Source organism: Arvicola amphibius, chromosome 11, assembly GCF_903992535.2.
Source record: "Arvicola amphibius chromosome 11, mArvAmp1.2, whole genome shotgun sequence".
NCBI lineage: Eukaryota > Metazoa > Chordata > Mammalia > Rodentia > Cricetidae > Arvicola > Arvicola amphibius.
This window is the reverse complement of record NC_052057.2, coordinates 4,832,457-4,857,849: the sequence shown is the minus strand read 5'-3', so window position 1 is coordinate 4,857,849 and position 25,393 is coordinate 4,832,457. Positions and strand designations below refer to the sequence as shown.

Genomic DNA, 25,393 nt, shown 5'->3' with positions numbered 1-25,393 from the left:
GACAGACCGTCTACCAAAAACAGCAAACACTTGCTTCAGCAGGAGACCTTGACACAAAAGCTAAGGTGGGGAAGCCATTGAGGAAGACATCATGATATCAACCTCTGTCCTCCTTAGTTGAGCTCCAGGACAGTGAGACCCTGATACAAAAGAGGTGGGAGGCATTCCTGAGGATTTCACTGAAGTTGTCTTCTGGCCTCATACATGTGCACAAACGCACAAGTGTGTACACACACATGCAAATCTATCAGCAACCAAGGACTTTTATTTTCTTTGCTATTACCCCAATGTTTTGCTTCTATTTCAAACTTGTCTGTAGCCTCTTCTCTGAGTCCCCAGAAGAGTAACAAGAGCACCTCAGTGTGCTATGCTGTGGGGATCGAGCTCGCTTATTGGCATGTGAATCATGCTGTAAGTTTCTGCTAGGAAATTTTCACCCAGATTTGAAAGTTTTCTGCTATTATTTTTAATAAGCAGTTAATTGAGCCATATTGATGACTTCCTTATAATATTGGTGTTACTTTTAAAAACATTTTTGTGGAGCATTTCCATATTTATTTTTATTTATGGATAAAGCTCATACTAGGCCAATTATTCTAATCATGTAATCTACTGATGATTGATAGATAAGGAATTTTTTGCAATTGCCTATGTGACTGAAATTGGCCATATTTCTGAATGCTAACTATTGCCATTTCATAGACTTAAATACAAAGTTTAGGTTAGGTTAGTTTAGGTTAGGTTAAGTTTTTGCTATTAATTGAGAAAATTATCATTTCTAATGTTTTGAAGTTATAAGAAATTGGGATTATATATTTGTTTAAATTTAATAGAGGTCTCATAAAACACCATTTTATTTCATCTTTTCTACTGATGAATCTTGACTAATTTTTAAATTTCTCTGAGTTGTTATTTACTTTATGTCTTTACTAAGCTGATAGTTCATATTTTAGTCATCAATTCCATAAAATTTATATATTTAATGAACAATTGCATTAAGCTCTAAATTTTAAGTACATTCTTAAGTTATAATTATATCTTCTACCTAGTTAGTGGCTGTGTTTATTGTCATTTTTTATTATTCTCCTTTTTCTGCCAGTTTTTTATTTAATTATGAATATTAATTTCCTTTTTGATTATACCTCTTAACAGATTTTGTTACCAGTATATTGGTTTTTGACTTTTTCTCTTATTCTTAATTATTTTTAATTTTATAGATTGAATTGGTGACTTATACAATTACATTGTTTTTATTTTATTTATTAATAAGATTAATTAAAATCACACTATGGCCATTTGAACCACTTCTCATAGGGTGAGCTCTCTTGTTCCCGTGAGAATCTCCCCGTCATTTGTTGTAAGCCCTGGAAAGTGTGATTATCTGTTTGCCTCCCACAGTCTACATTGTTCCAGATTCATTGCAAAGAATTCAGAGTTGCTGATAATAAACTTTATAAAGTTAGCAGTAATAAATATCTAAATTGGCAAGGTGCGTGTTCAGCTGCATTTATTATAGCTCTGTTTTCCAGCCCTTAAACAAGACTTCATGTTCAGATTTTGTGTAGAAACCTACAATTTTTCTGTCGTTACGAGTCTGAATAAAATACATTTGATTATAGAGATATGTTTTAAATACAGTGAGTAGTATCTTAGCTTCTTCTTCTCTTCCTCCTCCTCCTCCTCCTCCTCCTCCTTTTCCTCCTCCTCCTCCTCCTTTTCCTCCTCCTCCTCCTCCTCCTTCTTCTTCTTCTGTTTTTTTATTTTTTGCTATTGTTTTATTATCAATACAGGGTTTCTCTGTGTAATCACCATGCTGGCCTGAAACTCGCTCCATAGACCAGGCTGGTCATGAACTCAGGCTGGTCAAGAAGCTGCTTATGCTTCTTGAGAGCTGGGATTAAAAGCATGTACCACCATCACCCCACAGGTCTTATCTTTTAAGATGGAGATTCTCAGTCTTTCTAATGCTCCAACCCTTTAATACAGGTCCTCATGGTTTGGTGACCCTAGCCATAAAATAATGTTCATTGCTACCTCATTATGATAATTTTGCTATTTTTTATGAAATGTAATGGAGGTATGTGTTTTTCTATTGTGGAAAGGGTTGTTTGATCTCCAAATGGTTGCGACCCACAGACTGATAAGAGCTGTTCTAAGAAAGACCTTGGAGTGTGGGATTGGGCTTCTGAAACCGAAGCTATAACTTCACCATTAGTTCCATTATAACCTTAGTCAAATTACTTAACTTCTCTATATTTAATGACCTTAAAACTGTGCGTAATCAGAACCTTTCCAGCTCGGTTTGCTAAGAGGATGTATTGAGTTAGTGTTCAGAAGAACCTAAAAAAAAGTGTCTGACACACTGTAATCCCCTAGTAAGTCTGATGATTACTTCAAAGCATTTTCAGTATTAATTAGAGTCTAGAAGAATATCTGGGGTTTGAATAGGAGTCCGAAGATTCTGTTAGTGTTTGGGAAGCAAAAGTGTAAGCCGATAAGCTCTGTGCAGTAATTGCCGTCTTATTATTTTTATTGCCTCTCCCAACCTGCTCCTGATCCAGCTGACACTCGCAGAACCAGGCTTTCTATAATCCACACTCACTTGGCGTAGTTTCTCGCCAGTGTCAGGCTCGATAACTCACGGGGCAGGTTTAATTGACAGGGTTTTAGTCGGTATGAACTAGAGATAGCCTGTTCTGCAGGCTTGGTTTATTTTTGTTGAAAGAAGCTGGGTGTCTGACAATTATGTTTACCGGTGAATTTATTTCTCTGGTGTACTCCTTACATTCTTTGGAGGAAGCAAAGAGCTCCATATCCTCACAGATTCTACATTCCCACAGGAGAACAAAAATTTTGTCTACAACATTAGACTTGTTTGTTAAACACAAAAGGGCATAAATCCTCCCTGGGTCTCAGCAGTAAGGCGGAGAGAGGGAGTGATCATTACCAGTCACTTTGCACTGCGTGTCCCTCATCATGTTGCCCTGAGAATGGGATGTTTGATTGGCTCATAAAGTAGGCTTAGTAAATCCTTTAAATAGGGGCACGGGCAATTGTTCACCTTGAAAATTAATACTTGGAAGTGTATTATAAGGATTACTGCATCCCCAATATGGTCACCTGAGTATATAGAAATGGCTTGCTTTAAATTTTCCATTGCTTTCACTATGATCTATGTCTTAGGGTTTCTATTCCTGTGATGAAACACCATGACCAAAAAGCAAGTTTGGGAGAAAAGGGTGTATTAGGCTTATCTTTCAGTATTGCTGCTCATCACTGAAAGAAATCAGGACAGGAACTCAAACAAGGCAGGTCCTGGAAGCAGGAGCTGATGCAGAGGTCATGGAGGTCAGCTGCTTTCTGGCTTGCTTCCCATGGCTTGTCCGGTCCATCTTCTTATAGAATCCAGAACCAGCAGTCCAGGAATGGCACCACCCACTACAGGCTGGGCCCTCCCACACTGATCACTAAATGAGAAAATGCCTGACACCTGGATCTCATGAGGCATTTCGTAAACTGAGTCTCCGCCCTCTGATGAATCTAGCTTGTATCAAGTTGACATACAAAATCAGACAGTACGACCTACATGTATGTTTTTTGTCATTTGTTTCCCTCTTCTTTTCCTTCATGATGTTTTGACCTTTGCTAATAAACACTAGCCAAACTGCTTCTCCTATGAATCCATGTTCTTTCGAAGGCAACTGGTCAGGGAAAACACAGTAAGAAAATCATTAGAGAAAATAACTGAAATTAATTGTGTTATGCTTTTTCATTTGAAAAAAAAAGCTGTTTTAATTCCTAAGATTATGGGAGAAAAATAAGCTAAAGAATGTGGCTACATTACGTAACGGGAAGATTCATAACTATTGTTGACCAATATGTTGTATTTTTATTAATTTTTCCTTTTAAATCAGATACTACATGAAATGTTGATTTTGATTCTATCTAGTGTATTTATAGTAAATTGTATTTTAAAATATGTCAATCATTTTTCAAACATGTCAGACTTTTATCTCATTAAAAGTTTTGTAACTTTCTCTTTATTATCTTATAATTCAACCCAGGGAAGTCATCATTTATTTATATGTGCAATTATTTAAAAACTGGTCTGTGTGCTAGGGAAAGCATGGATGTATTCCTCAATTAGTAGAGCATTTTCTTAGCAAGTGTTAGATACAATGGCAAGAAGCAAAAGAGAAAGCTGGAATAATAGCAAAGTGATTTTATAAGAGCATAAATGCGTGCTAGTGCCCAAGTGCATGTTATCAACTACCCTAAAAATAAAAATAACTAGTCAGTAGTTTGCTTCTTCTTGATAAGTATTAACAGAATTCTTAGAATTCGCTTGGTACTAAGCTTTTCTTAATTAGTAACGGTTGGTAATGTTCTAAGCAAAATACATCTTCCCCAGCTAGGAAAAATGAACAGTAATGATGGAAATTAAGATAGAAACTAGAATAATTCTTAATCCATAGATTGAATGTCATATAATTTTTCTCTGTGCAAAATATTTAAGTTTTAAATGTCTGACCAACCTTGGGTTTGTTAATAGCAAATCTGAAGGCTTTGGAAAAAAGTCTCATATTTTCCCAACTGGGTCTTCACGCCTTGTTTGTTCTCTTTAACTTTTGCATCCAATGAGCTCTCCATTCAAGCACACTTGGGAGCAACTCACTTGTCTGCTTCTTAGATGTTCTTTGCACATACAAAATTTCCATTGCCTAGTTAAGCAGTGATGTCTCTGGCCCCTTTGCTTCCTCACAGGTATGATTTTGTAGAAATTGAGGAGCCCAGTGATGGAAGTATTTTAGGATGCTGGTGTGGTTCTGGGACTGTGCCAGGAAAGCAGACTTCTAAAGGAAATCAAATCCGGATAAGATTTGTATCCGATGAGTACTTTCCTTCCGAACCCGGATTCTGCATCCACTACAATATCGTCACGCCAGTAAGTACAACTTTGAGATTATCCTTACTTGAATGAGTCAGCTATTTTTAAATTTGAATTCCTCTTTATAAAGATAAGAATGAGAACACCAAACATCAGAAACCATTCTCTAGCTTGGATGATTTTTACCCCAAAGGTCTCTCTTTTTAATTGTCACAATCAACTTAAGCGTTTTCTCTGCAGATGATTAGAAATACTAAGTGCCTTACCAATGTGGTGAAATGAAATATGAATTTTTTGTAGTTATAGGAGGCTCGCAGACTAGGGAGTTGGCTCAGTTGATAAAGTGTTTACGCCGAACAAATGAGCCTCTGACTTCGATCCCCAGAACTCACTTTTAAAAAGCCAAGCATGGCTGCTTATAATTCAGCCCTGGGGAAGCAGGGGAAGATGTATGCCTGGCGTACTCTGGTGACCAGGCTAGCCTAGGTACTGAGATCCTGCCCAGTGAGAGATCCTGCCTCAAAAACTCAAGGTCCTGTCTTTTCACTTTGATTCATTATTTGAAATTTTCAAATGACTGGTCCACACTGCAACCGAGAGACTAGGTCAAGTTTGCGTCAATATTTCCATCATGAAATTTATATTCAAATGCATTTTTAGAATGGCATTGAGTCTGATAAATTATGCGTGCAGCGTTTGTATTCTGTCTTCAATTCCTCTAGCATCTCTCACCCAGGAAGCCCTCCTCGGGCCACTAAACTGACCCGACTGGGCTGTAGGAGGTGGAACAATGTGAGAAGATGAAGATGTTATAATTCCTCTGATCATCTTTAGGGAAACAGCAAACTATGGGCTAAAAGAAATAAGAGAATGTGAAACTCAGGTCCTAAATTTTCTAAGAAGTGTAATTTGGTGACTTAGAAAATTGCTTTTATTTTTTTTCTCCAAATTTCAAAAACTTTGACTCATTTGTGTTTGCATTTACCTTGATAGTTGACTTGCCACTCTTTGCCCGACCTCTTCGAGTTCATGCACCCCTCACTCCTTACTAAACAAACACATCCATCCCACTCTCCATAACCGACTGCAGAAGAGTGGGATTTGATGAATGAAAATGTGACAGGTGATTATGCTTTTAAGCCTGGCCGAATGTTTTGAATTATCACCCACACATGCCCTAACACTGGCCAGGCAAGGATTCATCAGTCTTAGCTGTAAGCCCGATAAATGAAAGCCTAAAGGAAGAAAACCTACTTCTTGGAGAGCCAACTTAAAGGATCTTGTGGTATTTGCTCAGGGGCAATTGTCCCTGCGTTATCCTTCATGTGTTTCTTTCTTTCTGTCGTGGATGAACTTTCTTATTGACATCCCCACTTCCCTACAGGCAATGAGCAGGCTGGCTGCAAAGTCATAGCTGCCAAGCAAGACCTGCTGCTGTACTGAGGACCACAGTTGGCTTCCTAGTTTTGTGATATTACACATAGCACGATCCAAAAGCCTCAGTAGACCATTAGCTTCCTGTACTGAGGTTTGCTAAACAGGGCTAGCCTGACACCAGTCCCGCTACAGCTGCTCATGAAGATTTTCTGAAAATTCAGCGTTCTCCCCCAGACTGGTGTCAGACCCGAGTGGGGTATCCCAATGTCTCAGCGGCTGTGTGTTGCCTTTGCTGCCACTGAAAGACAGAGAAGACACATTGGAGAACCTGAGTTAGAGGAAAGATGTCACGTGCTCTCCGGATGCTCATGTGTTAGTGGCACCAGGGATACAGCTGACTGTGGTATAATTGTTGTCTGCGTTCCCTCATTCTGGTAAGGAAAAGCCTGAGTGGGCGCAGTGAATGATGTATCCACTACAGTCCATGACCTTAGGATACACTTTCCATTTTAAACCCTTCTATTATTTATGAAAATACCCATATCACCAGCTTTACCTGCTTTTGATTATCTAAACTTATATAAATGTATGGTTGATATAAATTGATATGATTATTTTACATCAGCCTGACACAGAAAACCTAAGTCAGTGAAAGTTTTAGAAATCACAAATTCCAGGATGAAATGTACTTTAAAGCGGGTTATATTTTAAGAATGAGGAGCTCTCTCTGTAGTTTTATTTGTGAAAAGAAATGGAATTCTGCTTCCAGTCTGCCATGAACTCTCTGATTCTCATGTCATAGAAGAAAAGCATATGAACATCAATTTTCTCATAAGCACTACTTTGGTCACACATGACCATTAAGTAATTATGTCTACTGTTTAAAATGATTTACTGGGGGAATATTTCAAGATTTATAAATACAGTTTTCTTTATATTGTTGAAATGTTGGAACAAATGGTTTAGGATTCTCAAGTAACTTGGGAATAAGACAAATTAAATGTGTCTCTATTTTTCTAGGTTAAGTTGGGGTCATTGGTTAGGCTTAGTTTTGGAACTAGCACTGGGAGATGATGACAGTATGTCACAATGAGATATGGCTTAAAAATACCAGACAGGTTTAAATTTTAACTTCTTATGCTATTTCAGGTAAAATATTATGGAAATATGATTCCCTAATGATGCATAATTATTAAATAATGAAAGATACATCTGTATAAATTTTATAGTAAATGATACATTAAGTTTTATGATTGTTCACCAGAAGTTAATAATGACATTGGTATTTTTTCTCCTTTATGTTGGGAGGGGAGAGAGAAAACGAGAGCAGGATGGGGGAGAGAGCTCCCACATATACCCTAGTAGATTAATAGTGAGGGATTGTTTAAGAAACAATGAAAACATTGGGACCCTGTTTCCTTTCGAAGGCCACACACAGCGAACACCCGAACACACTTCAGATCTCTGAGAAGGAAAAGTTCTTGTTTAATGTTGGAGTAATTTGTGTCAGGTTATATATGCTCTACTCTGTAGTCCGGCATCAACACCATCCTTTAAAATGTAAGAAACAGACAAAGACTAAACAAAGCAACTCTCCACTCAGTATCAAAATATCTGATGAAAAGTCTATTTCTCATTTTTGTTAGGAGACTGTTTCAAAAGAAACATATCTGAGTTTTTAAGTAAAACTGGGTAAATATGGGTCTGAATGCTTTCAGGAGTTTTCTTTTTGTTAATATGTAGAGCAATTTTTCTTACGTGTGATACTGTGAGTGAAAGATTAATTTTTATGTCTATGTAATATGAGGACTTTATTTTTCTCCTTCCAACAGGCTGGAAATTTTGAATAACTGTTGCACTATTAGAAATTTTCTTAAATAATTTTATTGAATCCCACTTTTAACGGTTTCGAAGTTCCTAAGAAGTAATGAGATAATATTTCTAGCAATTTATTTACTCTGTTTTACCATTTTATGGGTATTGCTCTATACGAAGAGGACAAGATGCTGTGGCTGCCATAGCATTCGACTCCCATGCATTGCCACCATTTTATTTACTTCAGAGTCACGTGCAGGACAGTTAGGAAGAGAACGGGCCACGTCACAGCAACCACTCCGGACCATCTACCCTTAAGATCCTACCAAATGTGGCCTACTTTTAAAGATGTCTCACTTCTTTCCAACTGTGTGTTCAGGGACACCTGTTTGGATGCAGACGTTTCTGTTACCTTTGTTAGCAGAATTATATAAGGAGAAAACAGACTAGACTAGTGCAGCTCCTGATAAGTTAAAAGAGCAAGACCCAGCCGTGCTGCGGAGGGGAGCGCAGCCCCGGCTCTGTGCTGTCCCTGCAGCAGAACCCAGTTGTGGTTTTCACACTGCCTTTGTTAAGGACTGGTCTTGAGTTAAATCACTGCGCAGCCATTGTGGAAGTTTCTTCTGTGGGAAGGGGTTAGAAGGACACTTGGTGCCTGAGGTGCCATTGAGGAATGCATGACTGATTGCCAAGACAGTTATTAATTATGCAGACAGAGAACAAAGGAGTTCCATGGGTACTGGAGTTGGGGAGAGGAAAGAGGGGGCTGTTGCCTCTTCCTCCTGGCTGAGCCAGTAGGTATTTCCTGTCAGTCCTCTGGAGAGAGAAGTTTCTAGCCTGAGGAGAAAATCCATCGTTTTGATCTGGTGAAGAAGTAGTCTAGCTAACTCTCAAGCAAACCTTCAGATTCAGCTTTCACTTTTTTTGTTGTTTTTTGGTTTTGTTTTTGTTTTTAAATAAAATAAAAACAGTCTGCTCCTTGGACTGGGACCTACACAGCAGATGCTGTGGGCTCTCCTCTGTGGCAGCATATGTTGGTTCTCTACAAAATGTTAATCTTAACAGTTAACTGCCTCACACTTCCACATTGCTCTATTAAACTAGAACTTGCTTTCAAAACAAATTCTTATTTACATACACAAAGGCAAATAAATGGTGTCGGTCTGAAAGATGTTGGTAGGTTTGAGAACTCAGAGGGCATTGCGAACAACGGAGATCTGCCGTCCTCAGAAACACCTGTCAAATGACAAGATTCTTATTAAAATACACAAAATTTTTATGTATTTAGGAAAGGAGTCAGGAGAGGCCACTATTTTACTGAACCAAGGGTATGTCACAATGGGTACAGAGACTGAATTTGGCTAAAAGTGGCTTACTCTATTATCAGTCTGACTTCTACTCACGGGCAGTGTTCTCCTTCACAAGATCCAATCCTTCTTCTCTTCGGTTCCCACCGACACTTTGTTACCATTATTTTCATGCCTACAAGAAGGAGCTTCACATGTATTGCCCAAGAAAATAGCCAGAACTGCTGAAGCAAATGTGTAAGGCAGACAGACGTTGGAAAGGAGCTGAAAGTAAAAGTCACGAGCAATTGTAAACGAGCTTTTAAAATCAGTATTGTATACCTAAGACCACAAAGATTTAGTGTGGAGCTAGTGTTCAGGAGCCAGACCTGATAGCAGATAATGTGAGTGGAATCATAAATTAAGTAGTTTGCATTGAAATTCCACTGTGTTATCATTTGAAATTTTCTGTGTATGTCTTCCAGGCACACACACTCATATGCATGTGTGCTCATGTGCATGCATGTGTGTGTGTGTGTGTGTGTGTGTGTGTGGACAAGCACATGCATGAACCCTGCATGCCCTGCCTGAAAAGAACAAAGTGCAAACTCAGGAATGACACCACCTTTTCCCTGAGGTGGTCTCTCATAAAGCTGGAACTTGCCAGGCAGACCCGGCTGGCCAGCTAGGGATCCCCAGTGATTTTCCTCTGCTGGTATTAGTCCAGGTACACTACAGTGCCTAGTAGAATATTGTGTTTTGTTGTTATTGATGATGGTGATTCTGGGAATAGAACCCAGGTAAACCCTTCCTCCATAGCTCTCCAAGCCTCACATGAATTATTTGAATGGAGGTTGTTGAATAAATTATTTTGAGAAAATTTGAATATGTAGGCTAACATTTCTCCAAATCTAGTACTTTGCTTCTATCTTGCTATAAAGAAAAATATGTATCTATCTATATATGTATATAATTTGTCATATGAGTGATCAGGAACACTTTTAAGAAAAAGAGGGATTGTTCAAAGGAAAAGAATATTATAATTCTTAGAGAAAAACTAAACAGTCACACAAAACCTTGAAGAATGATTCAACATGAATTTGGTATCAAATATGATAGAAAGAACTCTGGAAAGCTTACTGAATATGCCTGTGGTCACTTGTCAGAGATTCTCTTTTGTTCTGGGGTGGTACCAGTTGTTTCTCTGTCAAGCTTGCTTAGACATAGTGATGCAAGATATTCTTCATGGCATTGATCTGTTGCCATTGCCTTGGATGGAAGATGGGGCAAAGGTTGTAAAATATAAATTGAGCAGGAGTTTTATTACAACACTGGAGAAATGTTTCTATAGTCAAACAAACAAGCTTATTCTGTGACTTGGCTCAGTGTCTGTAAGCATATTTAAATGGCTAATGTGTCGTGTGTTCCCTCATTTTTATTCAGAGTTGAAGGAAGGGTGGTAGGAATTTCTTATATATAAGTTCTATTACATGATGTGTTGCATATCATAGCTCTTGTCTGTATGCTCCACCTTTCCTAAGAAGCCTATTGAAGACTATCAATTTGTCAACTGTCGGTAGCTGTTAGTCATTGTGCTATGATGGATTACCGTCTGTTTTTGTTCTTGCCCAACACTCATCTTATCTGGTTCTTCACAGATGTTGTAATTCCAGCACACAGCATGGTTCTAGACCAAATACTCTCTTGTTCCACTGTGTGAAAAGACACTTTGACAAAATAAAAGAAATACTTTTTATTTCTTCATACTTTTAAAATTACATTTAATTTTATTGTTGAAAGGAAAAGAATGTTATAATTCTTCGAGAAAAACTAAACAGTCACACAAAACCTTGAAAAATGATTCCATGTGAATTTGGAATCATATATGATAGAAACAACTCTGAAAAGCTGATTGAATATGCCTATGGTCTTTATATTTTATGCTTCTTTTTTTTTTGAAAGCTTATACACAGTTAATGTATTTACATCATTTCTAGTCCTCCCTTCCCTTACTCCCCTCTTAAATCCTTTCAATTCACTCCACTCCCGGTCAAGTTTATGACCTCTTCTTCTCTAATTATTGCACACACACACACACACACACACAAGCACACAACACACACGTGCAAGCACACACACACACACACTCTCTCTCTCACTACCTACTGAGCCCATTTAGTGTTCCTTGTACATACAAGTGATTAGGCCTGACCTCTTGGGAGCAGTTAACCTATCAAGGGTTTTATCCCCAAGGAAAATTGCTCATCCCACTGTCAGTCATCATCGATTGTCCTCTTTATCTTCCTTTCAGTTAATTTGATTAAGAGCTTGTACATTTTGATGATCATTTAAGAGGCTCAAACTCTATGTTTCATTGATCCTTGGTGGGATATTTTTTATTGATTTATGTCCTTATTTCTGCCCCTGTTATTCTTCACATGAATTAATATTAGTTTTGATTTGTTCTGGATTTTCCAAATTCTTGAGGTAAATCGATCAGTCATATCTGTGCTCTTTTTGATGTAAGTACCACGAGCTACAAATTTCCCTCTTCTCACTGCTTTCGTTATATCTCAGTTGTCTTTTATTTCATTTAATTTCAAGATTTTTTTATTTCTCCAATCGCCCTTTCATCATTCAACAGTGCCTTGTTCATGCTCAATGCATTTGTGCTATCTGTAGTTTCTTCTGGTATTTATCTCATTTTATTTCAGTATATCCTAATGCACAGGAAAATTTGTACACTGTCATGTTTGGCTGGAATGTTTTATAAATATCTGTTAAGTTCCTTTAGTCTACAATGTCAATTTTAGCTCTAAGATTTATATGCCTTTTACTCTAAGCTAGTATCTATCCTTTAAGGTAAGATTGCTTTTTTTTTCTTGGAGATATCTAAAAGAGGAATCTTTTCTTTTTCTTTTTTTTTTTTAAATTTAATATTTTTGAAAAAGAAAACAAACTGTCTTCTTTTTTCATTTTATAATACCAATCCCAGTTCCCTCTCCCTCCCCTCCTCCCATTTCCTTCACCTATCTCCCCACCCAACCCCCTATCCATTCCTCAGAGAAGGTAAGGCACATTGCTTTGGGGAAGGTCCAAGGCCCTCCCAGCTATATCTAGGCTGACCAAGGTATCCATCCAAAGAGAATAGGTTCTTTAAAAGCCAGTACAAGCAGTAAGGATAAATCCTGGTGGCAGTCTGCCCAGCCATACAACTGTCACCCACATTCAGAGGGTCTTGTTTGGCTCTATGCTGGTTCCTTCCCTGTCAGGTCGGACTTATTAAACTCCCATTAGCTCAGGCAGACTGTTTCAGTGGGTGTACCCACTATGGTCTTGACCTCTTTGCTATATTCTCACTCCTCCCACTCTTCAACTGGATTTTGGGAGCTCGGCCTCTTATTCTCTGACTCAGCCAATAAACCCGTGTTTTTTGATTGAGAGATTAAACCTACTGGATGTCAAAATAATTATTAAAAGACTAATAGCTTAATTGCTCTCAAATTATTGATTTTATGCTATTTGTCTTCTTTGACCTACTTCATTCCTGTCCTAGCATCATTTATTTTCCCTCATCGTATCTTAACTTGTTCCCTCATCAAAAGTATTTCTTCTGGTCCTCTTTGTAGTGATAGTTCGGTGATTATAAACTTCTTTAGCCTGTTGCTATCATGGGAAATTTTTCTTTATTTTTCATTTATAGCAAATAGTTTTGTCAGGTCAATAGTATGGTTAGCATCTTTCAGAACTTGAATTAATCTTTTTTTTTGTTTTGTTTTGTTTTTTCGAGACAGGGTTTCCCTGTAGTTTCCAGAGCCTGTCCTGGAACTAGCTCTTGTAGACCAGGCTGGCCTCGAACTCAGAGATCTGCCTGCCTCTGCCTCCCGAGTGCTGGGATTAAAGGCGTGCGCCACCACCGCCCGGCATGAATTAATCTTTCAGAACATGGATCCAACTACTTCTGTATTTTATAGTTTCCATTGAAAAACGAGCTGTTATTCTGATGAACTTACCTTTATGTGTGTCATCTGCCTCTAGTGCCTGACTTGGCATCTCTTTCCTTAGATTTGGGGAGTTTTCCTCTATAATTTCATTGAAGTTGTCTTCTATACCTTTGACCTGGAATGTTTTTCATCTATTCCCTTTACTTATAGATTTTGTTTATTAATAATATCCTAGTGTTCTTCAATAACGGGTATTAACCATTATCATTTTATGTAATTGATCGAGTTCCTTTGTTTTATTTTAAAACCCCATTGTTCTGTCTTCTGTGTGATTCATTATGTTGTTAAGGCTTTCTTAAGGTTTTTTTTTTTACTAGACTTATTGAATATTTCATTTTAATTTAATCTTAATTTGAATTTTCTTTAGTATTTGTTTTTATTAAATTCAACTTTCATATCCTGGGTTATTTCAATCATTCTGGCTTCTTGAGCCTCAGGGAAAGGTGAGAGTGTTATCCACCCATCCTTGCAGCCTCACGAAGCAGGATTCTCGTTCTGCACCTCCACAGTACATGCAAGACAATCAGGTGTGATAAGGAACCAAGTCAAAGCAGGAACTCAGTTTATTACTGTGAGCATCAGCTTGTATAGGTTAAGTGACATGGTGTGATGTGGGGTACCTCCATCCAATGAGAGGTAGCTAGACCCTCCCTCTGGCTGGAGGGCGTCTACCTAGTTGTTGCTCTCATCCTCACCCAACTTGAGCCAGGCTTTTTTCTGTACTGTAGGCCTTGAGGTACAAACCCTGAAATAATTTTGGCGCAACACATTCAGTCATTTTTTTGTATTTCCTCAGACTTATAAGCATGTCCATCCACAACCAGTGAGACAATAATATTCCTCCAGTGTATTTCTTTTGAGTTCTTAGGGAGGCGCTTGGTAGGCATTGAGAAGGGGAAAAGTTGTGTCTTGACTGGGTGACAAAAATTGAGGAATATAGTTACTTGTGTATAGATGTAGGTAGTCATTGTGTCTCTTTCAGGAGTTATATGTTCCTTTTCAGTGGATTTAGCACATAGCCATGGATTAGGACTTTGTGTCATCAGAAGTTCAACTGTGGATAATGACGTCACTTGCACATGCTCAGCCAAAGATTGCTGGTTTCTACTGGGACTATTATAGAGGGTATTGGCAAAACAACCTCTAAGAGCTCCACACCTTGTTTAATTGACATGTACTTTCTAGCCAATTCATTAGCTGTGATAGACATAACCAGACAATTCCCTTGCTTTTGTGTGTTGTTTGAGCCTTCTCTCTTGGAGCATCCAGCAATCTCTTTTTGTTATGTATAATTATTGTTCAAGTTATATGACACCGAACATTTCTTTTATGGTCCTTCTATTTGGTGTTTTATATGCCTCTTTTATCTTTGGCATTTCTTTCTCTAGATATGGGAAGTTTTCTTTTGTAATTTCATTGAAGTTGTGTTCTATACATTTAACCTGGAATTCTTTTCCCTTCTGCCCATAAATTACAGACTTATTCTATTCATGATATCCAGTGTTCCTGAATACTCTGTTCATGGGGCAGAGGGAAAATTAATAGTTACCATTTTATGTAATTGATTCAGTTTCGTTATTCTTCAAGCCCTGACGTTCTATTTTCTGTGATCTATGCCATGGAAAAGCATTGTTGGTTTTTATTCTACAAGTATTTGACTATTTTAACGATACTGTTTATATGTTAAGATTACTTTGAATTCACATGGATTCACATACATACACATCTAAACTCAATTTTTATAACTTTCTCTAGTTTTTGATCAAAATTAAAAAGTCAGTACAATTATCATTTCATATTCATAAATAGGTCTATTTTGGCAAGTGAATGTATTGTATTGTAAATGCTCACCAAAGAAGTTCTTAAAACTTCAAGGTCCTCCCCTGTTAGTGGCGGACTCCACTTTGGATTTGGTATCAGCTCTAGCATGGCGTTCAACAGCATGCGTTCATCAGGGACTCTGCTTGGGATTTTGAGTTCTGATCCTTCCCCTAATTGACAGTGTTATATGCGACACAATACTTTTGAGTTTTGGTGGCCATGGCAGGAGGCCAGTTCATAAGAGCAGGTCTATATATGTTTGGTATGTCGCAAACATTAATTACATATTTAATTATGTTATTTTCAATCCCTCTAGAGTGTGTCTAGATATATGACATTATAAAGCAATGAGGATGTATTTTTGGGTTATGTGGCAAAGAGTGACAAGAGCTGAAACAAATGCCAGGCCTTGTAGTGGATGGTTTTATGCCATTCTCATCTCCCTCCCACTCTTCCTTCCTTCTTTCTCCTTTGCTTCCCTTCTTCCATTTCTCCCTCCATTCTTCCATTCTTCTTCATCTTTCAACCTTTTTTCTTATCTATTTACTTTTATTTTTAGATTTCTATTTTTTTTATTTAATGGCAGAGTTCTCTTGAACTCATTTTGTGTACAAAATTGGCTTTGCACACAAGATTCTCCTGCCTCGACTTTCAGAGTGCTGAGATTAGAGGTGTGCAGTGCCATGCTTAACGTCATGTCACCTAATAGCCATGATGCAATGATACTGTTATTTGAAATTTAAAATCCAGAGAAGGTAACATTTTAGACCTAAGAATACTAATTAGTTTCTTTCCAATCAATTTTAAACTCAGCTATTTCTAAAGACTGGTTTGGGAAATCAGAGAAAAATCACTCAGGAAATAAAAGCAAATTGACTCTCTCCGACCATCTCAGATTTCCCTTTAAAATACCTACATACTATTTCTATAGACTGCTGTTGTGCCCGTTTTGAAATTATTGTCATAACTGCTGTTATTGCCGACAGCAATGTGATAAATTACAGGATTTGAGTTGTGTACTGTGCTTACAGTGGTCTTTCTGTAAAGGCGAGGAAGACAGAAGATCCTGGGCAGCGGTGCTCTTGCAGAGGCCCTGACTATGTGTCTGAACACTCACATATAGTGTCTTACAGCATCCTGTCACTCTAACCTCAAGGCAGCTCACCACCTTCAAGAGCGTTTGTACTAGTGTGCTCATGTCCACACACACACACACCACTCACGCACACACTGTGTTTACTATATTAAAAGAATAAACAAAAGCATCTTTTATTAAGTACCTACTGAATAAATTGCCATAAACCGCAAAAGACTCAGCATTTTAGTTTGAAAAAATATCACTTTGTATTCAGTGTCTGAAGGGATGATAAACACTCAATACATGGCTAAAATAAATGAAAGGGAAAAAAATCTGAGGACTATTATACGGGTGAGCCTCATTTGTAGTTGCTTCTTCTACAATCAGTGACTTGCTGTAAGCTACCAAGGTCCCCTAGAATTCAGAAGGGAAATTCTGCCAGCAGGACACCTTGTGCTGTGAATGTGGGCCCCAGGTCCTGAGTTCCCATCTGTGTATGGGTACTAGCATTCTTGTTAAGCCTAGCTTTGTTTCCATGTTGGTCAGACAATGCGTGTCTGGCTAATGTTCTTCCTTGTGCTTCTCCATTGCAGTTCATTTTGTGGGTGGGACATTAAGGATGTCATACCTTGTCTTAAAAGGCTTTATGCACTATCTTAAGTGTTTCCAAGGCACTTTCCTTAAGTAAGCTAGGAGTTGTGTTAAAAATTCTTTTTTTTTCTTGTTTTGTTTTATTTTTCAAGAATGTGTTTCTCTGTGCAGCAACCCAGGCTGTCCTGGAACTTGGTTTGTAGATGAGGCTTGGCTCAAATTCTCAGTGATCCTCCTGCCTCTGCTCCTGAGTGCTGGGATTAAAGGGCGCCACCAAGCCTGGCTTCTTTTTCTTTTTTAAATGAAAGAATAATAAAAACCCATTAAAGTGGCAATTATCCAAGACTCTAAAACAAAATCTGGGTAGGAATTGATAATACATCTCCAAATAAAGCTGAGCAGTGTTTAATACCACCTCAGAAACTGTGTCTTTATATTATTTTGCGTTGCTTGGAATAAATGCTTTTTCTAGTAGAGGGACATTTTGATAGGGTAAATAGAAAAGTCACTTTCCTGCTGCTGTAAGTTAGTGAAATACCATTGAGTTTTTGTAGAGAAGGAACTGTGTGGAACCTTGAAGTGTGAGGCACACCGCATGCCCGGGCTTGACTTCCAACACCTGAATGAGGAGGTATTAAAGCGGATGACACACGCCGTGGATGAGGCTCTTAGAAGTCACACCAAGCATTCTGACAGAAGTATTTTCCTTTCTTTATGGAGGGTGATGAGTGACAAAGCCCTGGATTGTCCTAACCTATCACTGACAGACGTAACACAAAGAATTCCCAGGTCTACCAGATATTATTTTCTCTTGACTTCCTGGGACTCTTTCTGACTTGCCCTTTTACAGAGAATGGATTTATTTTTAACCGAAGTGCTTTGTGTCCCTTGGAGTCACCTTTAGAACACTAAAAGAAGCTTAATATTTGTCATCAAATGTCACATCACTAAAGTGTGTAATTGGAACACCTTAATAAGATCTGTGTAATTGCTACGGATTTAAGCTGTTTTTTCCAAACGTCATGGGATCCCATGTGTCTCCTCACATAATGGACTTGTTAGTTACCCTGCAAGGGCTTCAGTTGTTTGTCGATTATTCTCCTGCCTCACCTCAAACTTCATTAGGTATTAATTGAAGAATCTCAACTTTAAATGGAAGATGCTAACCTTTTGGAACCGGAGAGGCAGCTCAGCTCTTAAGAGCATTGCTGCTCTCCCTGAATTTGGGTCTCAGCACCCACAGAGCCACTCACAAACATCTGTCACTTCAGATCCAAGGGTTCTCATGCCATCTTCTGCTTCTTGCAACACCAGGCACGTTGGTGGTACACAGATGCGTATGCAGACAAAATACACATGCATGTGACAAAGAAAAGTCCCTCCACTTTTTAAAAGTGAACATGAGACTAGTACAGACTTGTGCTCCCTGCACAGATGAGACTGAGTATGGAGCCAAGCCTGACTACACCGTATGGCTACAGTATGAAAATCTGACACCACACACACACATGCACACACCACACACACCACACACACACACGCACACACACACACACACTCATAGTTGTCATACAGTGACGTTTAGTCCTTAGACTTTTCTCTTATGGTGGCCATTGTTTCTGATTTTTCACTTCCTTAGTTACTTTACCAGGGTGTGGTAAAATGCAGCACCGATTAAAGAAAGTATTCATTCATTCATTCATTCATTAGAGCTATGTGTGATTTGTTCAGAGTATAAAAACCAGATAGCTACTAAGCAAGGACTCCACCAATGAGCTATACTCCAGTTATAGATATATTATACCATTTCATGGTTTTATTTTAATATTTGCACTTATGTTCAGTTTCATACACAAATGTGCTGTTTTGTTCAAATCCACCCCGCTCCATTCCCCTAGTTCCTCCCAACCTCATGTGCTTTGTAAAGTATCTACATGATCCATTTAGTGCTGTCACTGTGGGCATCCTACGGCGTTTCTTGAACTCTTACTGTTCTGTTAGAGTCTCTCTTTTAAGTCACCTCATTCAGTCTGGGCAGTAACCATAGGACAGGCTGTCACTCTTTTACCTAAGAGGAAAATTTTCCAAGGAGACTACTCGTTGCCAAGGTTCATAACAAATAAATTCAAAACGGTGTAGTAAAATTTCTAATTTCAGCCATAAGGCCAGTTTCCAAATCATTTTTGTTATGTAAAACAATTAATTATTTTGAGACGATTTCTAATTTGTAAGAAATCGTGATTCCATTCACCTTTCACCTATTTTTCCTCAAAGGACACTACCACCTTGCCCAGGTGCAAGTAGGTGGTCCTCAGCTTACACTCACTTTGATCTTTCCAAAGCCTGCTGGTGTGATTCACCTGTGGACATTTTCTTGGTTGCTGAGCTGTGGTAGCCAATCACAGTGCTCAGACAAACTCTAGCCAGTAGGACAAACTCTGCTATGGGTTTACCACTGAAACTGAGTAAGCTAGCTGGACTGCATGCCTTTCAAACTGGACATTTCTCACAGAGCGTGGGTCTATCAGCATGGAGCTGCTCTGTGCTGAAGAGTGCTGGTGTAGTATCACACAGCCTTGAAACGGATATTCAGATATCACTGCAATTCCTCCCGCACACAACTTGATTCTTTTTTCTCCTGAATGAAGAAAATCTCAAAGCACCACCCCTGGTAATAAGCACATGAAGAATCTTTCATAAAATAAGAATGAAAATTATATACGATCAGCCCACAGATTTAAAAGTGGTTCAACCTAGAATAAAGAAAGTGTTTTGATTCAAAAAAGGCTTCAGAGTATCGGCTGGTTCAAGAGAAAACTTTTATCTTAATTTGGTGCCTTCATAAACGTAGCCATCTAAAAGTCTATGGTGTGGAATGGAAGCATTTTTGCAGCTTAGCGTAGCACACCTATCATAGATTAACAAGTACAAAATAAAAGTAATACCATAAAACATTCCTCTTGATGTTGGATCCAAAATTAATGTGTGAAACATAAATAGTCACAATACATAAATCCATGAATGAGCTTTTTCTGCCTGCAAGACAGAGATTAATGAAGTTCCAGGATGCTAAGAGCTCAAGATATAATCTATAGCTTTAAACGGATGTCAAGATGCAGAAGCGATTGCTTAAAATACCTTCTTTTCTCCAGAATAGATTGATGACTTTAGTTTTACTAAATCACTTCTCATGCAAAAAACATTCACATAATTTGGTTTCAACAGGTATGGTATGTGGTAGTATTTACATATTCAATGTAACTGTATAATAACCGAAAGTCAAGGCATTTTCAAAGTAAAAGACAATATAGTATATGATACTCTCAATGTGTTTCTTCATTTTAGACTTGAGTGGAAGCCAATTCAGGAACGCCTTTGGAGGCTCGTGCATGGGGTGACTCGAGTGTTCAAATGGAGGGTCATTAAAATGAGACACATACCATAAACACTGAGTTTCGGTTCACTCCTCTGCAGTTAGAGCTAGAGGCTTTTTTTTTTTAGAAGCACAGTTTGTTAACCTAAATTCCATCCTCTTCCAAAAGATCACAGCTATAATGCTTCAGCTATGCCTTTCATCTTGGTTTTCTTTCAGTACAAATGAGAAATCCAGCATACTTAAAAGTAATCTATGTGTGACCCCTTCTAGTGTTTTATGAGCTCCTTCCTTCCCATGTTCTTCAGTTATATATTTAATACCAAATTTTATAGCAGCTCGTTTATATGGAGTCTTTCCAAACATTCATACCAATATCAAGGAGGAAAGAACACAAGTTTGGATTATACAGTATTTAGCTAGCTTAATAATTGTAGTACAAAGTAATACTATATAAATACTTGGGAACAAAACCTGAAACACTAAGTGCCCATACACCTGGTTGGAGGAACAGAGCATTTGTGGGCATCATCAGCCAAGCTCTTCTGCCATTAGGGAGGCAATAACAGCAGTAAGCTAGGTGAAGGGCCTTTCAGATCATGAATGTAGCACCTGTCCTTTGTGCAGTTTCCATAGAGATGGTGCCTGGTCCAGTGTCACTGGGAGGTGCAGTTCATGTGGTCAGTAGAAAGGTGATTGGCAGCAGGGTCCTCCTAGGGCTTCAAGAACACGTCTACTTCAGTGTGCGTATCTCTTGCATCTTTGCTCCTTTCCGTTATTTTCCTATGACTTAACTTCTGTGTTTTTCAATCTGTATATCATAGACTGGCACACTGAGAGATCCTTGGCATTGAAAGGAGTGAGTTTCCTACTAAAGTAATGATAGTGTGCATGGAGCTCCAGAGGGAGAAGTGTGTCCGCTTCTCTTCTCACCCCTCTTCTAGCAATGGTTCCTCCTTCTCGTCCTCCTCTTTCCTCCTCCTCTTCTTCCTCCTCCTCCTCCTCCTCTCTCTTCCACTCTCTCTTTCCTCTCTCCCCTTGTAAATACACCCTTATGATCTACTTCTGAAGTTGTGAAAGTTCATATAAAACTCTTTAGTTTTCTTTTTCGAGACAGGATTTCTCTGTAGCTTTGGCGCCTGTCCTTGAACTCACTCGGTAGACCAGGCTGGCCTTGAGCTCACAGAAACCCACCTGCCTCTGTCTCCCGAGTGCTGGAATTAAATGTCTGTGCCACCACTGCCCTACCAATGCACATACAATTTTTGTCAGTACTTTACCATAACTCTACTTCATTATGAAAAAGCCAAGTTTTTTGTTTGTAATGTTTCTGCTTCCCATTGTATAATATTAGAGTTACCAGTGTAGGTGTGCTCTACTTTAAGAAGTAAGGAAAAGGACAGTGGAATATGTCAACCAAGCTTCTTCATCACTTAATGTCTCAATTGTGTCTTTATACCACGGCTGCAAACAAGCAGATCAGGAGAGGAAGATGGTTTAATGTAACCCCCTGTTTATTTTCCTTACTTGGTATCAAATATGGAGCACAGCTTGAGTCATAGCACAAAGAAGCAGCAGATACAGCCGTGATGCCCCTTGACCCACGTTTCTGGTCTAGCTTGATGTTCTATCCTCTGTACAACCTGGAGTTCTCCCAGCAAACTGGCTTACACACAAAATGTAGAGAACAAAAGTATCTGCCAACACAGTTGTGAGAACTGATTATATAATTCTTAGCTCAATGTTTGGCATGTAGGGACCAAAATAATACTTATTACTCCTATGTCAAGATCAGATCAGATCTACTGACAAGTGTTGATCTGAAGACACTGTTCTTCTACATGGGTATTTCTTGTACTTCTTGTCCAAGACCTACAATAAGGAAATTTTGAAAAGTGTCATCATGCTGTAGACCATATTTATAAATGTCATATTTGCAGCAATAGCCCATGACTGCAGTCCCAGCCACTCAAGTAACTGAGGTTAGAGGCTACCAGATTTAAGGTCTCCTAATGGTGTAACAAGATGCTGACTCACCACTAAAAAATGAAAAAGGGCTCAGTGGTAAAATGCTTATTTAGTCTGTTGAGAAAAGAAAGAAAGAAAGAAAGAAAGAAAGAAAGAAAGAAAGAAAGAAAGAAAGAAAGAAAGAAAGAAGGAAGGAAGGAAGGAAGGAAGGAAGGAAGGAAGGGAAAGCTAACCGAACTGCATGAAATGACGCTTCCGCTACTACTTCTCTGTCACCTCCAGTTTTGTTTCCTTTGAAGTTCGCACAACCAGAGCTGGAAAGCAGACCTATGTTGGTTGTGAGCTAAATACTCCCTGGAGCACCCAGAATCATTGGTCAAGTGTGTTTTCAGCCCACAAGTGGCTGTGAGGTCACCCCTGAGCCTCCTAAACAAGATGCCCTTTGGCTATTTTTCTTATTTTCATTCAATAACAAAACATATACAAATTCTTTCTAAAAATCCCCACCTTGAGGTAAAAAAAATACTTTCTATTCTAACCTGCTAAATTCAGGAGGAATTCCTGAAAGTCTAGGTTTAATTTTCATCGGCAGCCATTAAGACTTATTCCTTTTAGGAACTTGACCTGGATGATTTTTGAGAATAGTACTAAGGTCTTCAGTGGTAATGGAAACTTTTTCTTGATCCCCTATTTGCCCTGCAGTGGTAGGGTACTGTTGGACTGGACTGCTCCCCCACTTCTTTTGATGAATGTTTTACCCTTTGACACAGGAATTCAGGGTTCAGCTACCGAGCAGCTGAGCAACCAGAAGGCACCCTAAACATACTCAGAGTCAGTGGCAACAAGCTCGGGTCTAAGAAATGGTTTCCTGTACATCTCACCGCTCTTCTTAAGCTTTCCGTGGAATCAAGGACTTGAGCTGTGACTCAAGGTGAACTTTCCCTTCTGTGTGCTTAGAAATGAGGAGACAGCTGTTCTTCTCTTCTCTTGTTGTAGGTCTGAGGAAACAGATGAAGGGTATTGGAGAGCACAGACAGTCACTCACTGTATGGACAGGTCTGCTAGCTTCCTGGACTATGCACTCATCAGAGCATGGGGCCTTTAGTGATTGCTGCTCTGTCTACTAATGACATTTCTGCCTAAGATACTGCTCCTTCTTTCTTTCTTTCTTTCTTTCTTTCTTTCTTTCTTTCTTTCTTTCTTTCTTTCCCTCCCTCCCTCCCTCCCTCCCTCCCTCCCTCCCTCCCTCCCTTCCTTCCTTCCTTCCTTTCTTTTTTGGGGGAGGTATAGAGAAAGCTTTTTATTTAGGGGAGACATTGTTTCGAAGTTACTGGAATTTCCAAACAGCTCTCTCGTCATTCATGCTCACCTGGTTTTGTTCTCTTTTGCGTTTTGACATGTTTTGTTTTTTAATCATCTGCTTTCTCATTCTTCTTGGAATGTGGTTTTGGGTGTTCATTCAATTCCAATCTGGTTCAATATTTCCAGTAATTCACACCGCTCATTGCATTTGCATTATGAATGAATTTTATTTGTACATTTCCATGTTTCCCTATGTTTTGAACATAGTTCCAGTGAAATCCATGCTTTATCTTTTCTTCAAATTGTGAATCATATTAGCAATACTATTTGTCTCATTGATTTCTTGCCTAACCACCCAGCCCCAAAGCTATATCTCTGAGGACATTAACACGTCCAATGTGTTGTCACGTTTGCTTTAAGCATAAAAATGCCAAGTCTTTATCTTAGACTTCTTCGGTTAACAGAAAAAGATTGCCCACCTTAGAAGTGCTGTAACTGCTTCTCTCATTCTCTTTCATCTCTCGTTGAATAATAAACAGGGAGATCACAGTAGACATGTCAGAATCTCTACTGTGAAAATGCAATGCAATGTTCAGGGTCAAATGGATATGAAGTTCCCATGTGCATGTTGTCAGGGTGGTATATTGCTGCTAGGGTCTGTCTACGCATTGCTCAGTGAGACCTTTGCTTAACATTTTAAGACTTACCTTTCTGTTTTATCTAGGCAAGGTTGCTTCTACTGACTTTGGCATAATCTGAGAGCAATTTGAATAATACTGTGTAACTGAAGTAGGGAGGTAAATCATGTGGAGTTTTAAGTCTCACTCTGTAAGAATACTTTTTCATATTTCTTTCTTCGCTTGACATGTCAATCTTTAGTTTGGAACCCCCTGTTTTTAAAGCTTTTGTTTCTTAGGCTTTTGGGGATATTGTCTACATTATTTTCTTCTTCATTTCCTAAAGCTGTTATTACATTCTTAATCAAAAGAAATTTGTCTTATTGGGCCCCTTGAGGTACATCAGCCTTAACACAGTTTTATTTTACATAAGCTCCTGGTAAAGGCATGATAAGTCATTCAGAAATGACTGCGGTTTAATTGCTTTCAGATCTGAGATCTACTATTTTCTTTTATAGTCTAATAGAGCACCTGGCACACAGGACAACCAGTACACTGTCAAACAAATGAGTCAAGGCTAGCTTATTGTTCATGGGTGTCTTACAAAATAGATATAACACATCATATCTTTTGCAATTCACAGAGAGATGGTTATTCTATATTATTAACTTTGACCTACAGCCAAATACTCTAAAGCATAAGAAAAAATAGTGTTTTTTCCCCTAATAATCACATAAGCAAGTAGCAAATGGGGACACCGAGTTCATTCCTGGATTTTCTGACTCAAAATCCCATTCCTTCCCATGACTCTGAAAATTCCAAGTATTCTTCTCAGTGATGCCCTGAATATAAGTCAGTCTTCTACACTGCATTTCCTCTGTTCCTGTGTTACCTTGTTTTGTCAGCTGGTGCCTCTTTTGGTGTGTGTCTGTCAGTACAGGTGTTCCTGTGCGTGCGTGTGTGTGTGTGTGTGTGTGTGTGTGTGTGTGTGCGCGCACGCGCACATGCACGCATAAGTGCATGCAAACACATTTATTCACATGCAACCCTGGGAGAACTTTGGTAGACTTCGAGCTAGTAATGCAGTGTACACAGCCTTTGATCACATAGCACATAGGCAATGTTGGACTATGTCAATCTCATATATGAAATTTTATCTAAACAGCTTTAGAAGCATGTATCATTTACAACTGAATCCTGAGTTGTCCTGTGAAGATGTATAAACCTTGTTCTTATTTGGAGTATCTCAACTCAGTGCAATCAGATGTTTTAT

The 25,393-nt window shown here is 38.7% G+C and overlaps 1 protein-coding gene across 3 annotated transcripts in view; it reads left to right on the top strand.

Annotated features, from left to right (window-relative positions):
- The window catches only part of Pdgfc (platelet derived growth factor C), a 154,773-nt gene that overhangs the window by 110,173 nt on the left and 19,207 nt on the right, over positions 1-25,393 (top strand). For all 3 annotated transcript variants that reach the window (XM_038347724.1, XM_038347723.1, XM_038347725.1), the window contains one exon: positions 4,765-4,945. In XM_038347724.1, the coding sequence (XP_038203652.1) occupies positions 4,765-4,945 (181 nt within the window). The remainder of the gene's footprint in view (positions 1-4,764; positions 4,946-25,393) is intronic.